Below are 27,349 nucleotides of genomic sequence, written 5' to 3'. Positions count from 1 at the left end.
TGTCTTAAGACTGGGAGGAGGGCGGCCAATGCAAACACAGACAAGTAAGGGAGGAAATTATTTCAGAATTGGCTTCAAGATAGACACAGTCAAAATGTAAAATCCTAAGAAGGATTACTATAGAAAAATCACTAAGATCAAAATGTGGACAGTGCAATACATGTTATGTAAGTAAAGCAAGTATTTATCTACTTATATAGGGTATATCAGGGTTTTTTTCTGAGATAGTATGGCTGACAGCTCCACTTTAAGGAGGTAAGATCCATACACTCCTAGATATACATACCTGTTATTAGACACTTAGGGCACCTCCAACAAAATACTTAAGGCTCATACACACATCAGACCATAGTCTTTTGAAAATGAAAGATCAAAGACCAATTTTACCCCCTTCCATGTAGTATGAGAACCATACCTACACAGTCTATTCTATGGAGCTGAACTCCCCATCAGACAGAAATCTTTGCAAGATGCTGCACACACAGATGCTGTACAGACACAAAAGATCCGTATCTGCAAAAGATCTGTTCCTGCAAGAGATCCGTTCCTGCAAAATGCATTCATAGTCTATGATATCTGCAGATCATCATACACACCTTGTTTAACGGACATTCATCTGCAGATCAGATCCACCAGGATGGATTTTCAGATCTGCAGATGATTGTCTGATCTGCAGATGAATGTCCGTTAAACAAGGTGTGTATGATGATCTGCAGATCTCATAGACTATAAATGCAATTTGCAGGAACGGATCTTTGGCAGGAACGGATCTTTTGCAGATACTGATCTTTTGTGTCTGTACAGCATCTTTGTGTGCAGCATCTTGCAAAGATTTTATCTGATGGGGAGTTCAGCTCCATAGAATAGACTGTGTAGGTGTGGTTCTCATACTACATGGAAGGGGGTAAGATCTCTGTCTGATGAGGAGTTCAGCTACATAGAATAGACTGTGTAGGTGTGGCTCTCATACTACATGGAAGGGGGTAAAATTGGTCTGTGATCTTTCATTTTCAAAAGACTATGGTCTGATGTGTGTATGTGGCCTAAGACTATCCTGACAAGTTTGTTTGGCCCAATCCAAGTGCATACCGTTTGCGTACAAGACATAACTATTAGCTTTTCAATGGCCATCTTTATAGCTAAATGAGGGATTTATGGCCAGAGGATCATCATGACAGGAACCTGGCTCTGCTAATTTGACTCACAGATCTCTTCCCTTTTCCCCGATGGATTTTGTAAGTCGTTCAGCGTCTGTTCTTATAGATCTGCAGCACGTTTTGTAAATCATTTGGCGTCTGTCCAGCCTGGTCTTCCTGTGACCCTGAGAACATTCCAGAAGCACCGCAGATGTTATCTAAAATAGGCATGGAAAATGGATACAAGATGGAACGTTGGACTGCTATGCGGCGAGCTGTCGCTGAAGAATGCGGTTTCTGTACATTTCCTGCTATCGTCGGGACAGCGTAGAGCGACTTCTGGACAAATTCTATAGATGAGAAGCACGCGGACTTCAGGGAACTGTCCAACGCTTGATCCAGCTTGACGATTCCCAGAGAAGACCGTCCACCATTCATTGTGCCTTTACTGACACGCAAGAATAAACTCCCCGGCAATACTCGGGTCGCATTTATTATAAGGACGCCAGAAAAAAGGGCGCAGGGTGAAGCCAAAATTGTATAATATCGTCTATAACCGTTTTTTATATTGTTTCTTAATATTTATCTGAATTAGAATAATAAATATGTTAAAATAACAGTATTAAAAAGGATGCAGGTGAAGCTGAAATTGCAAAATATCGTCTATAACAATGAAAACTAAGAAATATTTACAGTCATAATTAGGAAGGATAGTAAACTATTGGTAAATATTACTGATATTTTACTACTAACCCTAACCTAACCTTAACCCTACTCTTACACAGAATCCTCCCCCCTCCAATGCCTAACCTTTACCCCTGGTGGTGCCTAATTCTATGACTTCCCTGGTGGTGCCTAACCCTAAAAAGCCCTGATGGTGCCTAACCCAAAGACTCCCCCTAGTGGTGCCTAACCCTAAGACCCCCCCTGGTGGTGCCTAACTCTAACCTCCCCTGGTGGTGCCTAACCCTAAGATCCCTCTCCCCCCCCCCCCCCCCCCCCGTAGTGTCTCTAACCCTAAGACCCTCCTTCCTGTTGCCTAACCTTAAGACTCCCCTTCCTGAGACCTAACCCTAAACTCCCCCCTTCCTGACATCTAACCCTAAGACCCTCCCCCCAGTGATGCCTAACCCTAAGACCCCCCCCCCCCACTGGTGGTGCCTAACCCTAACCTCCCCTGGTGGTGCCTAACCCTAAGACCCCCCCCCCCCCGGTGGTGTCTAACCTTAAGACCCTCCTTCCTGGTACCTAACCCTAAGACTCCCCTTCCTGAGACCTAAGCCTGAACTCCCCCCTTCCTGACATCTAACCCTAAGCCTAACCCTAAAACCCCCTCCTTCTGCCGCATATAACATAAAAGAAAAATATACATTTCTAAGACAATACATTTTAAAGCTATAACTTACAAAATGATAATTCTTGAAATGGAAAGTTTTGGTTGGACGGTCCTGTCACCTGCTATTTATTGGGTGCACACATTTCTGCCCTTGGTGCCCAATAACCGATATTTTGCATTAGCGCCTAGGGGGCACCCAAATAGTCCATTAGCCACAGGCGCCCAAATTTCCTGCTTCCACTCGGGTCACTCTCTCTGAGCTTGGTGCGGTGTCTCTACAGCCATTGGGATGGGCCAGAAAAGACATGACGGCCGCCATCTTGTTTGCTGCTGGGCGTAGCTATTGGCTGCTCCTTGATTGAATATCTTGTTTTATTTCATACCCATCCTCTTCTGCTGCATCCTGTTTGTAGCAGAAGGTGTGGCTTGTGAGCTGGAAACCTATTCATTCCCGGAGAGCCAGGAGAGGGCGGGGCCTTGCCCCCTGTAGGTAGTACTGATCCAGTTAAAGCTGTCTGCTGTGGCCACACAAGGAATGGTTACTCCGAGTAGACGTGTGACCACAACTTGGTAGAGCATTTTCAGGTGTAAAGAGATTTTTTTAACAGGTGAATATGAATTAGAAATATGCTAAATAAGTTAAATGCACATACTGATACCACAGAGAGGGTTCCAGAGGCGGGACAAGGTTCTCCAGCACCCAAGCCTGAGACACCAAAGTGCGCCCCTCCATCCCTGCCACCACAGCCGTCACACACTGATTGCTATTAGACTAAGAGGGCCCTCCCCCATCCCTCCCACCCCAGCCGTCACACACTGATTGCTGTTACACTAAGAGGCCCCTCCCCCATCCCTCCCACCCCAGCCGTCACACACTGATTGCTATTACACTAAGAGGCTCCTCCCCATCCCTCCCACCCCAGCCGTCACACACTGATTGCTATTACACTAAGAGGCCCCTCCATCCCTCCCACCCCAGCTGTCACACACTGATTGCTATTAGACTAAGAGGCCCCTCCCCATCCCTCCCACCCCAGCCGTCACACCCTGATTGCTGTTACACTAAGAGGCCCCTCCATCCCTCCCACCCCAGCCATCACACACTGATTGCTATTACACTAAGAGGCCCCTCCATCCCTCCCACCCCAGCCATCACACACTGATAGCTATTACACTAAGAGGCCCCTCCATCCCTCCCACCCCAGCCATCACACACTGCTTGCTATTACACTAAGAGGCCCCTCCAACATCCCTCCCGCTCCAGCCGTCACACACTGATTGCTATTACACTAAGAGGCCCCTCCCCCATCCCTCCCACCCCAGCCGTCACACACTGATTGCTATTACACTAAGAGGCCCCTCCCCCATCCCTCCCACCCCAGCCGTCACAAACTGATTGCTATTACACTAAGAGGCCCCTCCAACATCCCTCCCACCCCAGCCATCACACACTGATTGCTATTACACTAAGAGGCCCCTCCAACATCCCTCCCACCCCAGCCGTCACACACTGATTGCTATTACACTAAGAGGCCCCTCCCCCATCCCTCCCACCCCAGCCGTCACACACTGATTGCTATTACACTAAGAGGCCCCTCCCCCATCCCTCCCACCCCAGCCGTCACACACTGATTGCTATTACACTAAGAGGCCCCTCCAACATCCCTCCCACCCCAGCCGTCACACACTGATTGCTATTACACTAAGAGGCCCCTCCAACATCTCTCCCACCCCAGCCGTCACACACTGATTGCTATTACACTAAGAGGCCCCTCCAACATCTCTCCCACCCCAGCCGTCACACACTGATTGCTATTACACTAAGAGGCCCCTCCCCCATCCCTCCCACCCCAGCCGTCACACACTGATTGCTATTACACTAAGAGGCTCCTCCCCCATCCCTCCCACCCCAGCCGTCACACACTGATTGCTATTACACTAAGAGGCTCCTCAGGGCCGCCAATACCTTAATCTCTAGTTATCTGGCTTGTAGTCACTGCCATGTATCCCCTTTTCTTATTTCTCTCTGCTTCAAATAGGGGAATGATAGCTGAGCGAGTTGTGCACCCCCTCCTATACTGTGCCCTGAGGCTGGAGCCTCTCTCGCCTCTGCCTCAGCCTGGCCCTGGAGGGTTCACTTACCTACGTTGCTGCACGCTGCTTCATCCTCCCAGGTGCCCATACACACATCAATTTCACCATTGTATTCCCAGCAGATTTGATATATCTAATTTAACTGGATCAGAATTGATTCCTTCAATTGTTCGATCAATTGAGGTTTGATCGATTGTGATCAAAAATCGATCAAAAGATTATGCTGGCTGGAAAATCTAAATCAATCGGGGTGGGGAGGAGCCCCTGGAATCTATTAAAAAAATGATGAGCTGTGGGTGGTAGGAATCGATTCTTTTCTGAAAGGAATAGATCGTTTTGGAACATTGGGTGAAAATCTATATGTGTACGTCCAGGTTTAGTGATCAAGTCACGGGTCACTTAACCACTTCACCACTGAGGGGGTTTACCCCCTGACCACCAGAGCAATTTTCACCTTTCAGCGCTCCTTCCATTCATTCGTCTATAACTTTATCATTACATCACAATTAAACGATCTATATCTTGTTTTTTCCACCACTAATTAGGCTTTCTTTAGATGGGACATTATGCCAAGAATTATTTTATTCTAAATGTGTTTTAATGGGAAAATAGGAAAAATCTGGGAAAAAATTAATTATTTTTCAGTTTTCGGCCATTATAGTTTTTAATTAATGCATGCTACTGTAATTAAAACCCATGAAATGTATTTGCCCTTTTGTCCCGGTTATAAAACTGTTATAAAATTGTCCCTATCACAATGTTTGGCGCCAATATTTTATTTGGAAATAAAGGTGCATTTTTTTCAGTTTTGCGTCCATCCCTAATTACAAGCCCATAGTTTATAAAGTAACAGTGTTGTACCCTCCTGACATAAATATTTAAAAAGTTCAGTCCCTAAGGTAACTATTTATGTATTTTTTTTTATTGTACATTTCTTTATTTTTTTTTAATTACAAAAAAAAAAAAATTGGGAGTGTGGGAGGTAATGAGTTAATTTTTTGTGTAAAAGTAATTTATTTGTATGTGAAAAATGTGTAGGGTGTAGTTTACTATTTGGCCACAAGATGGCCACAGTAACTTTTTGTTTTAATGCGACCTCCAAGCGTCCTTCCGGAAGCTTGGAGGAAGTACTTGGAGGCTGGGTAAGATCACAATGATCGCGCTGCCCATCGGAGAGCAGCGGATCATTGCGGGGCTTAGATCAACGAACGGGAATGGATTTTCCCGTTCATTGATCTCCGGGCGAGCGGGCGGCGGCGTGTTTACTAGCGGCAGGCGGCGTGTTTACGAGCGGGAGCGCGGACAGCGGCGGGAGTGCGCAAAGTACAGATTTCTCCGTCCCTGGGGGTTAAAGGATGGAAAAAGGGACGGAGAAATTCGTACGGGCGGGGGGAAAGTGGTTAAAGGGGAACTGAAGTAAGAGGTATACGGAGGCTGCCATATTTATTTCCTTTTAATCAATACCAGTTGCCTGGCAGCCCTGCTGGTCTATTTCTCTGCAGTAGTATCTGAATAACACCAGAAACAAGCATGCAGCTAGTCTTGTCAGATCTGACTTTAAAGTCTGAAACACCTGATCTGCTGCATGCTTGTTCAGGGGCTATGGCTAATAGTATTAGAGGCAGAGGATCAGCAGGGCTGCCAGGCAACTGGTATTGCTTAAAAGGAAATAAACATGGCAGCCTCCATATACCTCTCTCTTCAGTTCCCCTTTAAGGTGCCCACTAATGATTCAATCTTCATTGTTCAATTTTAACAAATATATATAGAAGTGTGAACTGAGTGAATAAATCTTGAATGGATGCTTTAAGGCTACTTACACACTAAGACGTTGCGTTTTAGGGGACGTTATGGTCGCATAACGTGCCCCTAACGCAACGCATGGTGGTGCGGGAGAGGACGGTAGAGTGAGCCGCGTTAGGCGGCTCTATCCGCATAAGGTCTCCCAGAGTGGCGCTGATTGGCCGGCGGGACCACGTGATGCGGAGCGAGACACTCCGCATCACGTGGTCCCGCCGGCCAATCAGCGGCCGCCAGTGCAGTGCATATTAAGTAGCCATGTGCGCGGCTACTGTAGCAGCATCTCCCCGCCTCCTCTCCGCCCCCCACTGAGCATGTGCAAACAGTCTAACACAGCATGCTGCACTTTCACTACAACGTGCAGCGTTACATGTAACGCAACGTGGGCACTGTGAACAGGCGTCTATAAAAAAAGGGCGGCTGGAAAAAAGGGCGCGGGGTATAGCCGAAATTTCAAGTTTTAATGCAAAACCATATTTATGTTTAAAGGGGTTGTAAACGAAAATTTAGTGCTAAATAGGTTAAATAAACGGAAATGAAATGGCAAAATACCGTCTATAACAACAAACGAATTCTGAAAAGAAACGTCAAATATCGTCTATAACAAAAACAATATTTACACTTGTATTAAGCATAGCAATGCAATGGTAGGTTTTACAGATATTTTACTGTAATTATACCTAACTGTAGCCTCACACAGATCTCTCCCTATCCCTATCCCTAACCCCTAGACCCCTCTTTGTTTAGATATATATAATTTAATAAATTGTATATATTACATATATTGTGCTGTAACTATACCTAACCTTACTCTCACACAGTGCCCTCCCTGTACCTATCCCTAACCCCTAGACCCCCCTGGTGGTGCCTTACCCTAAGAACCCCCTGGTGGTGCCTAACCCTAAGACCCCCCTGGTGGTGCCTAACCCTAAGACCCCCCTGGTGGTGCCTAACCCTAAGACCCCCCTGGTGGTGCCTAACCCTAAGACCCCCCTGGTGGTGCCTAACCCTAAGACCCCCCTGGTGGTGCCTAACCCTAAGACCCCCCTGATTGCGTATATTATACTGTAACTATACCTAACCCTCCCTGTACCTATCCCTAACCCCTAGACCCCCCTGGTAATGCCTAAACCTAACCATCCCCACCGCACAAACACCCTAAACACATATAAACAATAATATATTTAATCCTTAAAATACTTCTCTACAAATAACATGAATAAAATAATTTATATATTTGTAATAGAATAAATAGCCTTAAAATAGCCTTAAAATCACGTATACATTAATATTATAAATAGAGAAAAGTATATATAAATATATACAATACAATAGATAGCCTTACAAGCATTAGAAATCTTAAAATAACAGTAATATTAAAAGCGATATTTTAGTAACTATAATCAACGCATTATAAGTGTAAAAACAAAGTTAATACGAAAAGCGATGTATTTCTAATACAATCAGGTTGAAAACGGTATTTACGCATTATACATATGAAAACTAATTTTTAAATGATCAAAGAAGTGTAAACGAAAATTTAGATGTTATACCTTTGTAAGCGAAATTTTTAAACTAAATAATAAGTAAAAACTGATATAAGCGAAATTTAAAAACGAAAAAATAAGTATAACACAAACTCAAAACGAACTTGTAAACGATATTTGTTATAAACCTTATTCTGTAAACGAAAACTTTTGTTAACACGATCCCTGTAACCGCTATTTCTCGGGCGCCCTTTTTTCCTGTCAGGCGCCGAATAGCCGATATTTTGCATTGCAGTCTATGGCGGCGCCCTTTTTGTCCACTATCCCTGTGCGCCCTTTTTTACTAGCCCACTTGTGTTACATTGCTGTGAGTTGGGCTGCGTTACAGGCTGCACTAACGTGCACCTGTAATGTCCCACTCTGAAAGCAGCCTAAAGGATACCCGATGTGACATGAGATAGACATGTGTATGTACAGTGCCTAGCAGCACACAAATAACTAGGTTGTGTTCCTTTTGTTTCTTTCTCTGCCTGAAAGGGTTAAACATCAAGTATGTAAGTGGCAGTTCCTGTCTGAGTCAGGACTGGGTTGTACTACAGCGTAACCCTCACTGATAAGGAATTAAAACCATAAAACACTTTCCTAGCGGGAAATAGCTTCTGAGAGCAGGAAAGAGATAGAAAGGGTGAATAGTTCATAGATTTTAGCTCTGGCATACTTCAATACATGTGCCATTGAACAAAAACAGTAAAAACTTAAAAAGTTGATTGAAATATAAAATAAACCTGTGGGATATCTAATAAGGTCATTTTTAACATGCTGATCAACAAAATTATGGATTTCAATCAACCACGATTTTCACTACATGTCACTTGTTTTCCTGTACAATAAATCTGATTGAATGATCGCATCTGAGAAAAATCAAGCCATTAATAGTGTACTGGTTAAGGGCACCACCTTTGACATGAGAAACCAGGTTTCGCATCCTGGCTAGGGTCCGTAACTATTCAGTAAGGAGTCATTGGGCAAGATTTTCTAACACTGCAGGGTGGCCCCTTGAGTGCGCCCTTAGTGGCTGCAGTTCTTGAGAAAAGCGCTATGCAAATGTTCGGATTATTAACAGACTCTGACCAGCTATACTGTTCAGCTCAGCTTAAAGCCATTGGGAACCACTACATAAAAAAAGAAACCAGATACTTATCTAAGGAGAGGGAAGACCCTGGGTCCTAATGAGCCTTCCCTCTCCTCTCCCGGTGCCCGCGGTGCAGCACTGTCCCTGGGACCAGTATTTGACTAAATTGGTCAAATACTGCTCCTTCCGCCGGGGAAGGTGACTTCGGAATGTCCCGAGTGCTCCCGAAGACGGGCAGCTCCCCACTGCGAACGAGCAAGCCCTCTCTATCGCGCATGCGCAGTATGGAGCCGCCTGTCTTTGGGAGGACTCGGCTCCTGAAGACTTTCGAAGTCCCCCGTGGCAGGGGATTTGAACGGGGGAGTCAGCACTGCACTAAGGGAAACGCAGAGGAGAGGGAAGGCTCATTAGGACCCAGAGCCTTCCCTCTCCTTAAGTGAACCAGAGACTAAGCACTCTCATGTACCATTACCATATATATCAGTGGGAACATTAGAGAAAACACCTACCCTGCTCTCTGTTTCATCCTTCACTGCTCAGCCTGCTTGTTACCAGCCCTGATAAAATCCCCAACTGAGCATTCAGTCTGGCTTTGCTCAGGAATCATTATAGCTGAGTCATTATAGCAGAGCCACAAGGGGGCAGGCTTGGGCTTGGAAAGAGAAGACAGACTCAGCTATAATGATTCCTGAGCAAAGCCAGACTGAATGCTCAGTCGGGGATTTTATCAGGGGTGATAAGAAGTAAGCTAAACAGTGAAGAATGAAACAGAGAGCAGGATAGATGTTTTCTCTAATGTCCCCACTGATATATATATGATAAAATACCTGAGGGTGCTTCGTCTCTGGTTCACTTTAGGTAAGTATCTGGTTTATTTTTATGGAGCGGTTCCCAATGGCTTTAAACTGAGCTGAACAGTATAGTTGGTTAGACTCTGTTAAAAATCTGTAAATAATTTTTATTAAGCGGTTCCCATTGGCTTTAAGTCCTAAAATTGAGTTGATATTCCCATGAATAAGTGCTGTGCGGAAACCTTACCGGATCAGAAATGTTTCTCTACAACCCTGGCACTAAACGGGAGCTTGTATGTTCCTGAATCATCAGGAGACAGCACTGTCTCATTGCACACCAGGAAGTAAGGAAGATGCACAGAGCTCTGGAATTCATGCTCTGTGTGTAGCAAATCGGGGCATCTTCTGTGCAGGAGAGATGATTTATTTTAACAAGTAACTCTTCTCTCCCCAAGTCCTTCCGCCCTTTTGCTTTTTTGGCGCCCTAGGACAAGGCCTTTGTGGCTTTTCCAGAAATCCAGCCCTGAATATGAGGCTCATCCGCTAATCCCTGTGTCTCCTCCTCTGGTGTCTCCACCACACTACCCTCTAGTTTGTAAGCTCACAAGGGCAGAGATCTCCTCCTATTGTTTCTTATTCTGCTGTAAGTTATCATATGAACATGTACCAGTATTGGTGATATCTCAAACTACTCATCAACAATGTATATATTTATATTGCTGGATGTCCTGATTGTAGTCTGTAGAACTACTCATTTATCTGCACAGTACAGTATTTGTTTTGTACTACGTACAGCACTACAGAAGATGTTGGTGCTATATAAATAACAAATAACAATAGAGCCATGAAATTTCGGAATTTTTAATATTTGTTCAGCATTCAGCTCAGCAGAATTCTGGGAAATAAATATTCTGTTTTCAGCTGGAGAGAGCTGATTACTGTGCGCTTTCCTGTATTATAAAATATTGTGTAATTGCCCTTTAATCGCCCCTTTGCTGAGCTGATTAACAGAAGAGGAACGGGTACCTTTTGGCGGGCGTTTTCGGTGGTTGGCGGTTGTTGGCCGCGTTCTGTTTGTCTTTTTATTGTCAGCCAATAACAGGTGGGAGGGGTGATTGGTCCGCAATGCTCAGCACACTGATAATCGCGCAGTAACGCCAATTGATGGCAATAATCGTCCAGCTGTTAATATCCTTCCACTTTGTCTCTCCTAGATGTCGATGAGTGCCTGGTCCATAATGGCGGCTGCCAGCAGCGCTGCGTCAACTCCCCGGGGTCCTATCACTGCGAATGTAAAGCCGGCTTCCGCCTCCACTCCGACACCAGGTCCTGCCTACGTAAGTAATCAGAATCCGGGGATCATTCTCAGCTATAATATGCTTTTACTCCTCTGGCTCTGTTCTGGGCTGTATAATAAGGGTAGGAGAACAAGGGGTTAAATTCAGGTCGAGGTTAAAGTTAGGCATAAGAAAGAGGTTAAAGTGTACCCGAGGTGACATGATGAGATAAACTGTTATGTACAGTGCAAAACATATTCATAACCAGGCTGTGTTACTTTTTTTTTTTTGCAGACTGAAAGAGGTAATTTCTAGGCATGGAAGTGACAGCTTCTGTCTTGTCGGTAGCTTGTCAAGAATACAGTAAACATCACTGATAAGCGAATTACAGCCATAAACGTTTTCCTGGCAGAATACAACTTCTGAGGGCAGGGAGAGATAAAATACATGAACCATTGACCTTATTCTAACTCTAGGACACTTAATAGGCTGCCACTGATTAGATAATGGAAAGTGTGTACCAGGCTTTACAGTGAAGAAGAAGCAGCAGCAAGCTTTTAAAGAAACTGGAATTTGGCAGCACCTATTTATTTTTTTGACACTTTCCTAAAAGTGATTATGTAGGGGGTCCATGTGTAACAATCCAGTTACACTGGAAACTGAAGTGTCTTACAAAATTCCAGATGCTCCATGATGCTTCCATCCTTACAGCCATTAAATCAATGCAGTGGAATTCTATTATACCATTAGCAGGGCCGGATTTACCATAAGGCACTGTAGGCATGTGCCTATAGGCGCCTGATGATAGAAAGGTGGCCCACTCCCATCCCCGAGTGCCTCCCTTCCTATGCAGAGTCCTGATGACATTCAACTGGTGAGATCTCCCTTCAGTCTGGGGCACCTCTAGCTAACTAATACTTGGGGACACCTCTAGTTACTTAATATTGAGGTTCCTTTAGCTGCTTAATACTCGGGGGCAACTCTAGCTACTTAACATTGAGGGTACGTCTGGCTACCTAATACTAGTGTTGGGCGAACAGTGTTCGCCACTGTTCGGGTTCTGCAGAACATCACCCTATTCGGGTGATGTTCGAGTTCGGCCGAACACCTGGTGGTGTTCGGCCAAACTGTTCGGGTTCGCCCGAACGGCTCAATGCCTGGCCGAACAGGGCCCCTGTTCGGCCGAACAGGGCCCTGTTCGGCCGAATACGGCCCCCCTATGGGGTCGCAGGCATAAGGGGGGAGCATGCCCCGATCGCGGGGGGGGGGTCGGAAATTCCCCCCACCCCCTCCGCTAGCGCTCCCCCCTCTGCCCGCTTCCCCATACAAAAGTTTAAGGATAGTAAAACAGTACCGGTGGTAGTGGCTGGCAGTGGGCGGCACTGTGAAGTGAGTGAGGAGGAGGAGTCCGGAGAGTGACGCGTTGAGGGAGGCCGGGCAGCGGGCGGTTCAGCGGTAGTACCCTTGTGGTACTTCCGCCCTTTCTCTGACCTCACGCCCGCTGCCCGGCCTCCCTCAACGCGTCACTCTACGGACTCCTCCTCCTCACTCACTTCACAGTGCCGCCCACTGCCAGCCACTACTACCGGTACTCTTTTACTATCCTTAAACTTTTGTATGGGGAAGCGGGCAGAGGGGGGAGCGCTAGCGGAGGGGGTGGGGGGAATTTCCGACCCCACCCCCGCCCCCCGCGATCGGGGCATGCTCCCCACTTATGCCTGCGACCCCATAGGGCCCCCAAAAGCGGGATGTTCGGAGAGTTCGGGGTTCGGCCCGAACATGCCGAACATCGCGGCCATGTTCGGCGAACTTTCCCGAACCCGAACATCCAGGTGTTCGCCCAACACTACCTAATACTAAGGGGCACCTGTAGCTACCTATGATGGGCAAGGGAAGTAAGGGAGAAGTTACAGCTGGGACAGCCACCACACTTGCAGTGCAGTTAAGCGGGGGTTTGTAGATTCCTAGAGGGCAAATCCTAAGGTGCCAGGACATCTGTGCCTATAGGCTTCTCTGAGGTAAATCCGGGCCTGACCATTAGTTTAACATAGCTCACTCTAGCCTGACTGCTGCAGTCTCCCATGTGATCACTCCTGACCCCTCCCCCCAGTGACTCATGCTGTCAGCTTGCTAGAGAAGGCAGTGATTAGGTGGGAGAAGGCTGAGTTGAGCTCCATTATTTCACTGCCGTCTTGGTTTTACTTTAAAAACAGAAGAAATGATATGCCAAGTAGGAAACATCTGGACTTCTATTAAACACTCCTGTTTCAGGACATAACCGCACATTCTTATGCATGTACTCACTACTAAACAGTTTACAGAGGGGCAGAAATCACATAAACCTCAAAGACCTGCTACATTTTCGTGTGTTCTGTTCCTTCGTCTTGCCATCAGTAGACCCCGGCGCCCTCTGCTGCCTGATCCGCCCTGAGAATAACTTTTTTATTTCCTCGTCAGACAGCCTAGCGAGTGATCAGCCAGCCAAGCGTGCAAAAATAGCAACACGACTCCCTAATTGCGCTGGCAAAGCAACCCCTGATATCATCACATTAAATTTCCTCTTTGCGGCTTTGTTGCTGTCATTTACGACACGAGTCCCTCCGTTTCCGAGCGCGCGACAATCTGCTGGGGCCGCGGTGAGGCCAGGCTTGGCAAGCGGCGCGGTGACAGATGTCATTCCTTCACAGCGTCGTTCAATGTCAGTAGCATCTGTCCCTCTGAATGCCGTCCAAGATCCACTGCGGCCAATGCGGCTATGTCACACGTTCTCTCTCTCTCTCTCTCGTTAGGAACTCCGAGAACTCTTCCATGCAGTTTAATATCTCTGATATAAACACAAAGTTTGCCCGCACACGGACGGGAGACGCCATATTTCCGTGCTGATGCCGGCCCTGGCCACAGACCGCGCTCGGTGAAGGACAGACTGGCCGGAGCACCGTCTAGGCTCATTTGTATGTGTCCAAATTGTAGATTTGTATCTGTCCATTTTTCCTGACGACCAGAGTTTATCGTTTTGGATAAAAGGCCCGCCGTTAAGGACGCACTCCCACCTGCGTGACCGGTGCCCAGATGGCCGCAGCGTTTTACTAATTTCCAAATTATCGATTAGAGTTTTTCCGCTAGAATGAAGAGAGTTAGAAAAAGATAATTCCATCAAAAACAGGTCTGCGCACTATATTAGATTGTAAGCTTTTGGCTGGGTCCTCCCTTCCCTAGTGTATTCTACATGACCGTGTGCTCCTTTCCTATGACTGCCTCATACTTGTAATACTGGACCTGCCTAACCAGCCCAAATCACATGATCATGTATCTTGTACCCTCTCCATTCCCTAGTGTATTCTACATGAGTGTGTGCTCCTTTCCTATGACACCTCGTACTTGTATTGCTGGACCTACCTAACCAGCCCAAATCACATGATCATGTATCTTGTACCCGCTCCCTTCCCTAGTGTATTCTACATGATTGTGTGCTCCTTTCCTATAACCGCCTCATACTTGTATTACTGGACCTACCTAACCAGACCCACGTCACATGATCATGTACCTTGTACCCTCTACCTTCCCTGGTGTATTCTACATGATCGTGTGCTCCTTTCCTATAACCGCCTCATACTTGTATTACTGGACCTACCTAACCAGACCCACGTCACATGATCATGCACCTTGTACCCTCTCCCTTCCCTAGTGTACGCTACATGATTGTGTGCTCCTTTCCTATAACCGCCTCATACTTGTATTACTGGACCTACCTAACCAGACCCACGTCACATGATCATGCACCTTGTACCCTCTCCCTTCCCTAGTGTACGCTACATGATTGTGTGCTCCTTTCCTATGACAGCCTCGTACTTGTATTACTGGACCTACCTAACCAGCCCAAATCACATGATCATGTATCTTGTACCCTCTCCCTTCCCTAGTGTAATCTACATGACCGTGTGCTACTTTCCTATGTCAGCCTCATACTTGTACTACTGGACCTACCTAACCAGACCCACATCACATGATCATGTATCTTGTAACCTCTCTCTTCCCTAGTGTAGTCTACATGATTGTGTGCTCCTTTCCTATGTCAGCCTCATACTTGTACTACTGGGCCTACCTAACCAGCCCAAATCACATGATCATGTATCTTGTAACCTCTCCCTTCCCTAGTGTATTCTACATGATCGTGCGCTCCTTTCCTATGACTGCCTCATACTTGTACTACTGGGCCTACCTAACCAGACCCACATCACATGATCATGTATCTTGTAACCTCTCTCTTCCCTAGTGTAGTCTACATGATTGTGTGCTCCTTTCCTATGTCAGCCTCATACTTGTACTACTGGACCTACCTAACCAGCCCAAAATCACATGATCATGTATCTTGTACCCTCTCCCTTCCCTAGTGTATTCTGCATGATTGTGTGCTCCTTTCCTATGACTGCCTTGTACTTGTATTACTGGACCTACCTAACCAGCCCAAATCACATGATCATGCACCTTGTACCCTCTCCCTTCCCTAGTGTATTCTACATGATCGTGCTCCTTTCCTATGACTGCCTCGTACTTGTATTCCTTTCCTAACCAGCCCAAATCACATGATCATGTATCTTGTACCCTCTCCCTTCCCTAGTGTATTCTGCATGATCATGTGCTCCTTTCCTATGACTGCCTTGTACTTGTATTACTGTACCTACCTAACCAGCCCAAATCACATGATCATGTATCTTGTACCCTCTCCCTTCCCTAGTGTATTCTGCATGATTGTGTGCTCCTTTCCTATGACTGCCTTGTACTTGTATTACTGGACCTACCTAACCAGCCCAAATCACATGATCATGCACCTTGTACCCTCTCCCTTCCCTAGTGTATTCTACATGATCGTGCTCCTTTCCTATGACTGCCTCGTACTTGTATTACTGGACCTACCTAACCAGCCCAAATCACATGATCATGTATCTTGTACCCTCTCCCTTCCCTAGTGTATTCTGCATGATTGTGTGCTCCTTTCCTATGACTGCCTTGTACTTGTACTACTGGACCTACCTAACCAGCCCAAATCACATGATCATGTATCTTGTACCCTCTCCCTTCCCTAGTGTATTCTGCATGATTGTGTGCTCCTTTCCTATGACTGCCTTGTACTTGTATTACTGGACCTACCTAACCAGCCCAAATCACATGATCATGTATCTTGTACCCTCTCCCTTCCCTAGTGTATTCTGCATGATTGTGTGCTCCTTTCCTATGACTGCCTTGTACTTGTACTACTGGACCTACCTAACCAGCCCAAAATCACATGATCATGTATCTTGTACCCTCTCCCTTCCCTAGTGTATTCTACATGATTGTGTGCTCCTTTCCTATGACCGCCTCCTACTTGTATTACTGGACCTACATAACCAGCCCCACGTCACATGATCATGTATCTTGGACCGTGTGTGCCTTGTATAACTTTGTCCTATGTAGTATAACCTTGTTATGTTACGTCTGCCTATGTGACAGAGCCACAATTAACGCAGGATTGTCAGCCATAAAATCATATTACATTTACCCATTGCTCTGTGTTTATTACACAGTCTGCAACCTGACCCTGCATTGCAAGCATTCCGATATAATCATAAATGTTTCTGGTGTAATAAATCCTATCTCAGTCAGCCTGGCTCTATTTGCTACATTGCCAGGGAGAAGGAAGCTTGACATCTTCCTTCCCACATTCCTGCTCCTCACTGGTTGGGCTGAGGGCAGTTCAGTGTGACACGAGGCTGAGTAGAGAAATAAACCCTCGGGAGGTTTTTTTTTTACCTAATTTTATTTTCATGTAGCTAGCCTATTGCTAGCTACATGATACTACCCCCCCCCCCCCCTCTCTTCCTCCCATCCTTCCGAACGCCGCCGGCGTGAATACCTATCAGGAAATCCCGTTCTGAACGGGTTTTCCTGCAGGGCTTCCCCTGTCGCCATGGCGACGTCATTGACGTCGTGACATCATAGGGAGTCCCAACCCACCCCATAGCGCAGCCTGGCGGTGATTGGCCAGGCTGCGCAAGGGGTCTGCGGGGGGGGGGGCCTCTTTTGCAGCGGGTAGCGGCGGATCGGCGGTGAGCGGCGGCGATCGGGTAAGACACGCAGCTAGCAAAGTGCTAGCTGCGTATATAAAAACCCACCAGGGCCTGAGCAATCCACCGCGGCGTTACTGGACGAGCTGAGCTCGTCCGTAACGCCCAGGTGGTTAAGGCAGTGATCACACTTATCCATGCAAACTTTGCATGCAATCTCCTGCGTTTTTCCACATGTCTAATTCCACAATTTGCAATTTTTCAGGTTTTGTCCTGATTTTCTCCTCCCCCATTTTGCATTTTAATGCTTATGCAATTTTTTTCAGATTAGGATTTTTATGCTTGTACCTATGAAGTTCATTTACACGAGAATGGATCTAGCTGACTTCAAAATCGAATGCGATTTTCACGTAACAAATGCAATTTTTCTGCATTTGACATGAAATTCGTTAGATGTACAATGAACGCAAAATCGCAATTACACACAATACAAAAGTGTTAAAGGGGGCTTAAGAAGGGAATTTATTAACAGTGTGTTGTCATGGGGACAAGGAACAGCAGTCTTAGCCAGTCAGAGACGGTGGATGAGATTGAATGGTTGGCGAGATGGCCAATGTTGGCTTGGAATTTGACCAATCCGATAGATTTTGCGATGATATTGATTGCACCAATTTCAAGCTGCATACAATTTACATGCCGGCTGTATTTATTAGCTTCTCATTAGTGCTTAGTGCTTTTCGGGGAATCTTTTTTTCACCACCGGACCCAGCTGTATTGAGCGTGGCTATGGCGGTGCCCCGGCACGAGTAAGATCGCGAGATTGCTCAGCATTAGGGCCGCGGCGGGTACTCCATCCTGAGCTGGACATAACCCCGGCCGGCGGCGGACACAGGAACTCGCCTGCCGTTGTGTTTCTATTCATAATGGACCCTATAAGTCACCGCAGAGATTATACACATAAAGTTTGCACCCGCTGTTTGCGGAATTTGAAGAGAATGACAATAATCCGTCATGCCGGGTGGCGTATTAAACTAATTTAAAGCGCCTTACAAGGGAGATGCCGGATGGCGTCTCCGCTTGTTTACAAGATTTGCGAATAATCATTAAATTGTGCACATTTCCCCGATGATACACAGCGAGGGGTTCGCAGCCGCCGACTGAGATGTCAGCGTAGCGTGCCGCCATCCCTGCCGGGAAACTCCAGGACACTTCCAGCGGGAAAGAAATATATTTATAATATTTTAAAGCTATAGACAGTGGGGACGGTTTTCTTCCATGTCCTTCCTGTCCCAGACATAAAGGGTTACAGGAAGTGAGGTGCGCTCCCCAGCAAAGGAAAACCAGCAAATAGGCCTGGGTCCCACTAAGAGCGCTCTTGCAGCACTTGCCGGCTGCCAGTGATCAGTAAAATACTACTGCACCAGTGGGTCCCTATGGGGGGGGGGAGGGTGGATCCTACGTGCAACATTTCGGTCACAGAGCAATCGCAAATCGCTGCTTGCGGCATCAGTAGCTGCAGTAGCCAAATCGTGATTGCTCTGAGAATCACTTTAAAATCGCAGCACTTCACTTCCTCAATTCGGCACTTTGCAATTTGACGCAAAATACCTGTAGTGGGTCTTAGGTCTTAAGATCTTGACAGGTGTTTTTTCCCCTTTCCTAGCACCGCCCAGCAGCCTTTCACAGCTGCTACATTTTATTGGTCCTATCCAAGCTGCAGAATTTGTACCATTGCATAAAGTTAGCATTCGTTTTTTTTGCATCAACAGTTAGGCCTAGTTTACACCGCATGGATGGAAAACTGATCAGTTAGCGGTCGGCCAATGCGCCACATCCGTCACTCCGGAATTATCGCAAACTTGCGGTCAGTTCGGCGAACGGATCCGTCCTAACCGAGCAATATGAACGTATCTTATTGATTATCATAGGATCCGTTCACCTTTGTCAGAACCCGGTTGGACCGCTTTTGTTTTTGTGCCAATGTGAACCGGGCCTTATTCGCAATTTAAAAACAAGGAACACCAAGAGCCCCAATAGTGTAATAATATGTACTGGTAAATGGTTACTAGATAGAGTAAATATTAATACTCACAAACCAGGGTTACCATTAGGCAACCACTGTAAAGGCAGGTGGGGAGATTTTCCTGACCCCACTCAGGAATAAGAAGTCGCTCTCTGTAGATGAGAAAAAGGGGGTTCAACCCTCCACCCAGGGTGGACTCAATATTATGCAGGAGAACAGAGGCACCAAAAGGATAAAAGGAAGCTAAATGAGCTTAAAAACCAAATTCTTGGTAAATAGAGGAGGTAGTGGTGGACTTACCTCCTCCAAGTAGACACACAATGACTGTAGTAAAGACAGTCAATATATTTTATTTATGAACTCCAAATATGCAACGCGTTTCGCAGGTTTGATCCCGCTTCATCAGGCAACAACGGAGCAATAGCATATGTGGTCAGTAGAAGAGCCAGGCACCTCTGTAAGAGATGCCTGGCTCTTCTACTGACCTCTGTGAGAGGTGCCTGGCTCTTCTACTGACCACATATGCTGTTGCTCCGTTGTTATTGCCTGATGAAGCGGGATCAAACCTGCGAAACGCGTTGCATATTTGGAGTTCATAAATAAAATATATTGGCTGTCTTATTCGCAATTTGCTCACATGACGAGTGATGGTAAATGACGTGCAAATAATTCCAGGTTGATGCAGGTTTACGTACATTTTGTATTCCAATATAAGCACCTTGAAAACAGCCCACTGAATTCCTACCTACATTGGCAGGATTTGATTGGTCCATTTTCAAGCTGCAAACAAACATTTTTCACTTGTATGTGTGTAGTCTGAGAACGTACCTGCACAATCTGGTCATAGTATTCAAAATCTGTTGGCCCTCATGCTACATGGAGGTGGTGTGAAATTGTCCAATGACTAGCCAGTCAAAATTGGATGTGTGTACGAACCCCAAAGCCTGGTACACACTTTCAATTATGATGACCAATTTTACCACCTCCATGTAATATGAGGGTCAACAGATATTTAATATTATTAGCCGATTGTGTAGGTGTTTACCTCATAGTACATACTACAATTGGTCAGTGATTGGCCAATCATAATTGAAGGTGTGTACCGCCCAGCAGGAGGATGCTCGGCAGTGATTGTGGAATGCAGCCAACACTTTGCGTGTGAGGCAAATGGAACGCAGAGGGTAGGAGCACACTAGGCAGAATCTCATATGCATTTTCCATAGCATACAGTGGAAAATGCGTATGCGATTCTGCCTAGTGTGTTTCCACCCAGAGGATCCCACGGAGTTCTGGGTAAGTTATCACATCTGGTGTAATCAGACTTGATTACCATTTCAATTCTGAGTAGCTACATACTCATTGCTACTCAGAAGCCCATCACTGTTGGTCAGTGATTGGTCAATCATAATTGAAAGTGTGTACCAGATTTTAGAGACTCAGGAGATACCAGATGAAAGGTAGGAGCTAGGCAAGTAATTTTTTTTTTTTAAAGGAACTCAGCTATGGTAGCCTCCATATTCCACTAGCCTCAGGGCCCTTTTACACCTGGGCCATGCGTCAAATTGCCGCACTGCTACCGCAGCCTACGGAAACCCTATGGGGAAGTTCATACTTCCCACGTTGCGGTACGCTGTGCCGGAAGTCCCTAATCTAACGCCAGCGCAGAACTTACCGTGCGGGATCTGCGGCAATCTGCGCTGACTCGGAAATCATGTTAGTCATGGCAACGTTTTGTTTTTTTTTAAAGTTGGCATCGCGATGTCTTGGCGCGCATGCGCAGAGGCATATTTTTACAGTACGCTTCCGTGCACTTCCGCCTACCCTGAAGCAGGAAGTGACCGCAAGCACACGTCACTTCCTGTTTGGCTGGTGGCCAGACAGGAAACACCGTGTACTAAGCCGGTGTTCCCTGATGGCCTGTTTCTGGCGGTGCGATGCGGCGGGCGCGACACATCACCGCCGCCAGTTTGCAGTGTGAAACCGGCCTCACATTTACTGGTCCTTTAAATATCCTGTAAGAGTGATGTAGTTGCTGGCTGGAGAACCTGCATCTAGCAGTGGCTGTTACTGCCAGGAGAGTCATACATTCTAAGAGATGATTAATGTCGTTTTATTCTGTTTTCCCATTCAGTGAATTGCCAAGTATGTAACAAATGGCTGAGCGGAGCAGCAGCTGCGATCTGTAGATGATCCTGCAGATATTTGATACACACAGAGCCACAAATCACATTAACACAAAACATGACGACATCGCTGCGGAGGACGGAGATTATCCGCCGCAGATCCGATAACGACTTCCATGTCCGATTACTACTGTGCAGGGGGGCCGAGACAGAGGCGTCACCACAAAGTGTGTGCGATGTCCAAGTCTGTCACTCCTTCACCACACAGCATCTCTGAGGGAAGCCAATCATTGAGAAAAACACCTCAAACTATATATAACAACTAGTGACCTGAGCCCATTTAAAAACGGGCTAGGTCTGTCACTGTACATCCGCTGCGCGCGCTCGCCGCATGCCCGAAACGCATTCACGTGCGCGCACCTGCCTGCCCCACCTGGCCCCCCTGCCGCGTCATTCCCCCAGCTCTCCTGTGTCTCTGCGTCCCTCCCTGCACATGCGCACAACAAAAACACACAGGGACTCGGGACGCAGAGACACTTGCATATTATTATAGAGGATAACATTTCTACAGCGTTTTCTCCCATAGGTCTCAGATGCTCTCTCAGATTCAGTAATTGGTAGTAGGATAACAACAATAACAATAATATTTATATAGCGCTTTTCTCCCTGGGGACTCAAAGCGCTGTGACCCTGCATTATGCAGTCTCAAAGGCTCGGGAAAAGAGGTGAGTTTTTAGCCTTTTTTTAAAGCTGTCCAGAGAAGGAGCCTCTCGTACTGATTGTGGGTGAGTTCCATAGAGTAGGGGCTGCATAGGAAAAGGCCCGAGCACCAAATGTTAAGTGTATCCTGGGAATAACCAGCTTCATCTTGTTGGCAGAGCGGAGGGTGCGTGGAGGGGCATAAAGTTCCAATAGATCCGCTATGTATTTGGGTCCCATGTGGTGTAGAGCCTTGAATGTCAGCAGGCAGATCTTAGAATGGACCCTCCATGTTACTGGCAACCAGTGAAGAGTTTGCAGTACTGGGGTGATGTGTGAGCTGCGGGGGGCATTGGCTAGGAGTCTGGCTGCAGCATTCTGTACTAGCTGTAAGGGGCGCAGAACCTTTTCTGTAGATCCGATGAACAGGGCGTTGCAGTAGTCTAGGCGGGAGGATACAAATGCATGAACCAGGGCAGGTAGGTCTTCAGCTGGGATAAGGTGTTTGATTTTCGCTATATTTCTTAGATGGAAGAAGGAAGACTTGACGACAGCTGACATCTGCTGTCTGAGTTTTAGATTTCCATCCAGGATCACCCCAAGGTTTCGCACAGAGTCTTTATACTGTACAGTATCTCCCCCAATTGCTAGTTTAGGTGGTGAGCAATTTATACTTTATCCATCATGTGTGGACCAGCTACCACCAACACCTCTGTTTTGTCAGAGTTCAGCCTCAGCCAGCTGGTGTTCATCCAACTTTGTAAATCCACTAGACACGCATTTATGGATGCTGATGGGTCTTGGGTGCCAGGCTTGAAGGACAGATACAGTTGTGTGTCATCTGCATAACAATGGTATCCTAGGCCATAGTTTTTGATTATTTTGCCCAGTGGGATGAAGTAATAACGCAACAAAAGTGTGTATGGTTACTGTGCCCACAAAAATTTTCCAAAAAAACCCAAAATAATTATATATATATATATATATATATATATATATATATATATATATATATATATATATATATATATATATATATTTCTGCAAATGCCAAACTGAACAGGAGGGTTTTCAGGCCGGATTTAAACACGTCCAGGGATGGAGCTGTCCTGATCTGCTGAGGTAAGGAGTTCCATAACGTAGGGGCAGCATGACAGAAGGCTCTGGGACCAAAAGTTTTCAAGTGGACTCTGGGTATGACTAGATTATTAGAACCTGTGGATCTGAGAATGCGGGGATTGCTACACAGCTGTAACATTTCTTTCATGTATCCAGGGCCCAGATTATTCAGGGATTTAAATGTCAGTAGGTCGATCTTGAATAGGACCCTCCATTCTATAGGTAGCCAGTGAAGGGAGTGCAGGACTGGCGTTATGTGGCAGTGACGGGGTTGGTTGGTTAACAGTCTAGCAGCAGTATTCTGTATAAAAAAAACCTAAAAACAAAAACAAAACAGAAGTACAGTGCATTTGCATCCACCAATCAAATTGAAAATCACTAATGAAATCGGTGACAAATCGCTGACACTCTTTACAAACGGCTACCTTAATTGCCAGAAATCACAGTTGCAATCGCCTGCAAAGCGATTTCTAGTGTGTCCCAGACTCCCAGCCCCACGTGTGTTTCTGAATTCAACGCTGGTGGAGTTAGCATTGGTGCAGAGCATCGGGAATAGGATTTATGACACTCTTCCGCAGTGTTCTGTAAGTGAATGAGTCAGTCCGACTAAATGGACACGATTGTTATCGCACACAGGGAAGACTACACGTTTCGCAGGTTGACCCTTCTTCCTCAGGTCAGTAAGAAGTTGTGCGGGTTGCTTGAATGAGAAAGGAATGAGCACCTCTAGACGGTCATTGCTTAGGCCCGGTTCACATTAGCGGGCGCCGTCCGGAATCGCCGGACCGCATGCGGGACGGACGGAACGGACGCACGGCATAGCAATGAAAGCCTATGCGTGCGTTCACATGCGTCCGTTTCGTCCGGACCGGATCCGGACTCCGGCATAAGACCCAACATGCGCTATTTTTTGGTCCGGCTCCTCCGGCAGCCGTATCCGGGGCGGAGCCAGACTGCACCATCCGGCCAATACAAAGCAATGAGAACCGGAGAGCGCACAACACACTGGCTAAAAATCCGGATGTTCTACCCCACTTCCTATGCGTATTGTAGCAGCGATTTTGGATGGGGACACATGGGCAAGCATTTTGGAGTGGAGCAGCAGTGACTTTAAACGAGCTGGAGATGTTGGCAGCATGTCGGAGGTGGAGGTGAGTGCTAAACAGCGGAGGGCCTGATTCCACAGGTCCCCCTTCTGCTGACCTCCCAGACCCCAACATTTTTATTTGGTTTGTACTAACTTTTGCCAAACGGATCCGGATCGCATCCTGATGAACACCTGATGCAACCTGACCGGATCCGGATCGGATCCGGATAAGAACCGTACGGTTCCGATCCGGTTCCGATCCGGTCAGGTCATCCGGTCCGTTTGGCAGAGAACCGCAAGTGTGAACCGGGCCTTACTCGTCCAAGCCACCGGCACAACTTGTTACTGAGGAAGCAGGGTCCACCTGCGAAACGTGTAGTCTTCCTTGTGTGCTATAAAATCTTTTCCATTTAGGCCTGCAACCCACTACAGCGCTTTTTTGAGCATTTAGGGAGCGCTTTAAATTGCTAGCGATTTCCCTAAACGCTCTTCCAATGTAAATAACTTGAATGAACCAATAAGAATTAAAATCGCTAATCACAAATCGCTATCACAATCGCTGGCAAAAAGCTTACACTATTTAAAATCGCTACCAAAATTGCCAGAAAACGCTCATGAATCGCTTACAAAACGCCAGTGATTTGCAATTTGTAGTGGTTCTCAGGCCTTAGTCAGTGTATGACTGGCTCACTCCCTTGGAGAGGTCGGCCAACCTATTGCCATTTTTTTTTGGGAAGGACACCAATGAACTTATCAATATGTTGTCCATAATCTGTCATCGCTGACTTTACACTGATTCCTTTTCCTACAGTACACGATTTGAGTTTGCCTCTCCCTCCTCTCCCCCCCCCCCCCCCCCCATTTTCGCCATTACAGGGAAATAGTCAAAATTGCGCATAAGGGTTCGCACATGCAGAATCCCATTCGCAAAAATATGTGTGCAAGAATCCCTGTGACAAGTATGTAGGCACCCTTATGTAGGAGGAAGCAGAGCAGAGATGGAAGACTCTTTGGGTTAAGACAAATAGCATGCCTTATCAAAGTTAGCATTCCTTATCAAAGTTAACAAGCCTTATCAGAGTAGCATAGAGAACTTATGCCTGCTAATTGGCAATGAGGAGGTTTCCACTTGTCCTGCCCTGAACCCCTGTGGGTTCGTATCGCTCACTATGCTACTCTGATAAGGCGTGTTAACTTTGGTAAGGCGTGTTATCTCTGATAATTAGGCATGCTATTTGTCTTAGTGAATTAAGCCCCTTGGGTGGTATTGGCAGTAAACAAAATTCATTTATTCAAGATGTTCTTGAGATATCGGGGTTGATTCACTAAACCGTGCTATGACAAATAGCACGCCTTATCAGAGATAGCACGCCTTATCAGAGATAGCACGCCTTATCAAAGTTAACATGCCTTATCATAGTAGCATAGCGAGTGCCACAAACCCACAGGGGCTCAGGGCAGGACGAGTGCCATTGCCAATTAGCAGGCATACGTTTGTAGAGCTCGTTATGCTACTCTGATAAGGCACGTCAACTTTGATAAGGCGTGCTATCTCTGATAATGCGTGCTATTTGTCATAGCATGGTTTAGTGAATCAACCCCCATTGAGCGCTCTTTGTGTCGGGGACATATTGGGATCCGGGGTGGCCCGGTGCAATGCTGGGACAGGGAGCAGAGTCTCTGGCCGGGACTTCTCTGTACATCGTACGCATTTCATGGCTTCTCATTCGAGTTTTGACCGGAATGCGCCTTTTAAACCGTTGATTGTTTATAGAGAATGTGAGACTCGTGTTTGGCTATGGACGAGTTTACTGCCCGACAATAAACAAAAGACTCCAATTCCCACTAATAAATATCCTGCAGACACCGCGCTGCTCCCAATAGATGAGCAGTATAAATCGGGTAAACAGGCTCGCCGTGGCATCTGGCCAGGGGAAATAGATTTACTTTATAATGTACTTTGCCCGAAATAAACTCCTGCGTCCGATTAGACTGGAACGCCGTGGCTTTTATAATAATAATAATTATAATGCAGAACAGCAATCAGTTCACGGTTTAGCCCAGTGTAGTGGCGCGGCGTGCGAATGCCATACGCTTGTAGTTTGTTGTCTTCTGAGCATTGCGAAAGGTACTAATTTTAGTTTACGGCTGCGGACGGCCTTAAATCATCGACCCCAGACACAAATGTTTTCCTAGTTTGGAGACGGAGCTGGTTTTGTGTAAGGGAAGCTACTTAATTGGCTCATGTCAAATAAATCACTTTAAAAGTAACTGATGACGACAACCGCCAACAATAGCGAATTTAATGTACCCAGAGCTTCAGGCTGTGATCGTTACACCCATCTCTGGCTGGCTTCTGCTTCCTTGTAGTCTGAACAGTAAAACAATTAGGGGGGATCAGGGCCGGATTTAAAACTCCTAGGCCGGTAAGCACAGGCATTCTGGCGCACTAAACTCCACCCCTGAACACAGGCCACACCCTCAAATAAAAATATTTTAAACTCTAATTCCTGCCTTATGCCACTAACTGTCCTTTGAATCTTACACTATAATAACTGTCTTGATCCCTACAGACCCGAGAGACAAGGATTAGGGTGTAAGTGCCTGAGGCCAGCGATATGAGGCAGGGATTAGACTGTAAGTTCCTGAGGTCAGTGATCTACCGTAAGTAGGGGCCACCTCTCCCACATAAGGCACCTGTAAGCACATGCCTTATGGAAAGTCCGGCCCTGCCTGGGGCTCACTAGCAGAGCTTTTGCAGCACTTGCCGATCGCCAACAATCGGTAAAGTGCTATGGGGGTGGTTCTGCTTGTAGCATTGCAATGGAGGAGCGCTGCATGCCCCGCAGAAATACATCATTAGACTTGTCAAAATGCATAAAAAACGCACTAAATTAAACACAATGCCTCTGCATCACCATTGACTTTCATTATGTGCGGTTTAGATGTGTTTTGGAAAAATATGCAGCAAGGGCTCAATTCACACTGGAGGCATTTTTGGATTTTTTTAAGATTGCCCTGAAAGCGCTTGCAGCATGCTATCCTATGCGCTAGTTCAGATTAGGGCAATTCGTCTGCTTTCCGCTCATAGAAGCACTGCATGGATCATTTTCGGGGCGATTTTGCTACAATGGAAGGCATAAGAAAAACACAAAGCGCTCACAAAGTCGCTTTGTGCAGCGATTGCGTTTGCGTTTTTAA

The 27,349-nt window shown here is 46.3% G+C and overlaps 1 protein-coding gene across 3 annotated transcripts in view; it reads left to right on the top strand.

Moving 5' to 3' along the window:
• Window positions 1-27,349, top strand: part of MEGF6 (multiple EGF like domains 6) — a 495,432-nt gene that overhangs the window by 375,003 nt on the left and 93,080 nt on the right. For all 3 annotated transcript variants that reach the window (XM_068238861.1, XM_068238860.1, XM_068238862.1), the window contains one exon: window positions 10,991-11,113. In XM_068238861.1, the coding sequence (XP_068094962.1) occupies window positions 10,991-11,113 (123 nt within the window). The remainder of the gene's footprint in view (window positions 1-10,990; window positions 11,114-27,349) is intronic.

Source organism: Hyperolius riggenbachi, chromosome 6 (genome assembly GCF_040937935.1).
Source record: "Hyperolius riggenbachi isolate aHypRig1 chromosome 6, aHypRig1.pri, whole genome shotgun sequence".
NCBI classification, from domain to species: domain Eukaryota; kingdom Metazoa; phylum Chordata; class Amphibia; order Anura; family Hyperoliidae; genus Hyperolius; species Hyperolius riggenbachi.
This window is presented reverse-complemented; position numbering and strand designations above follow the sequence as displayed.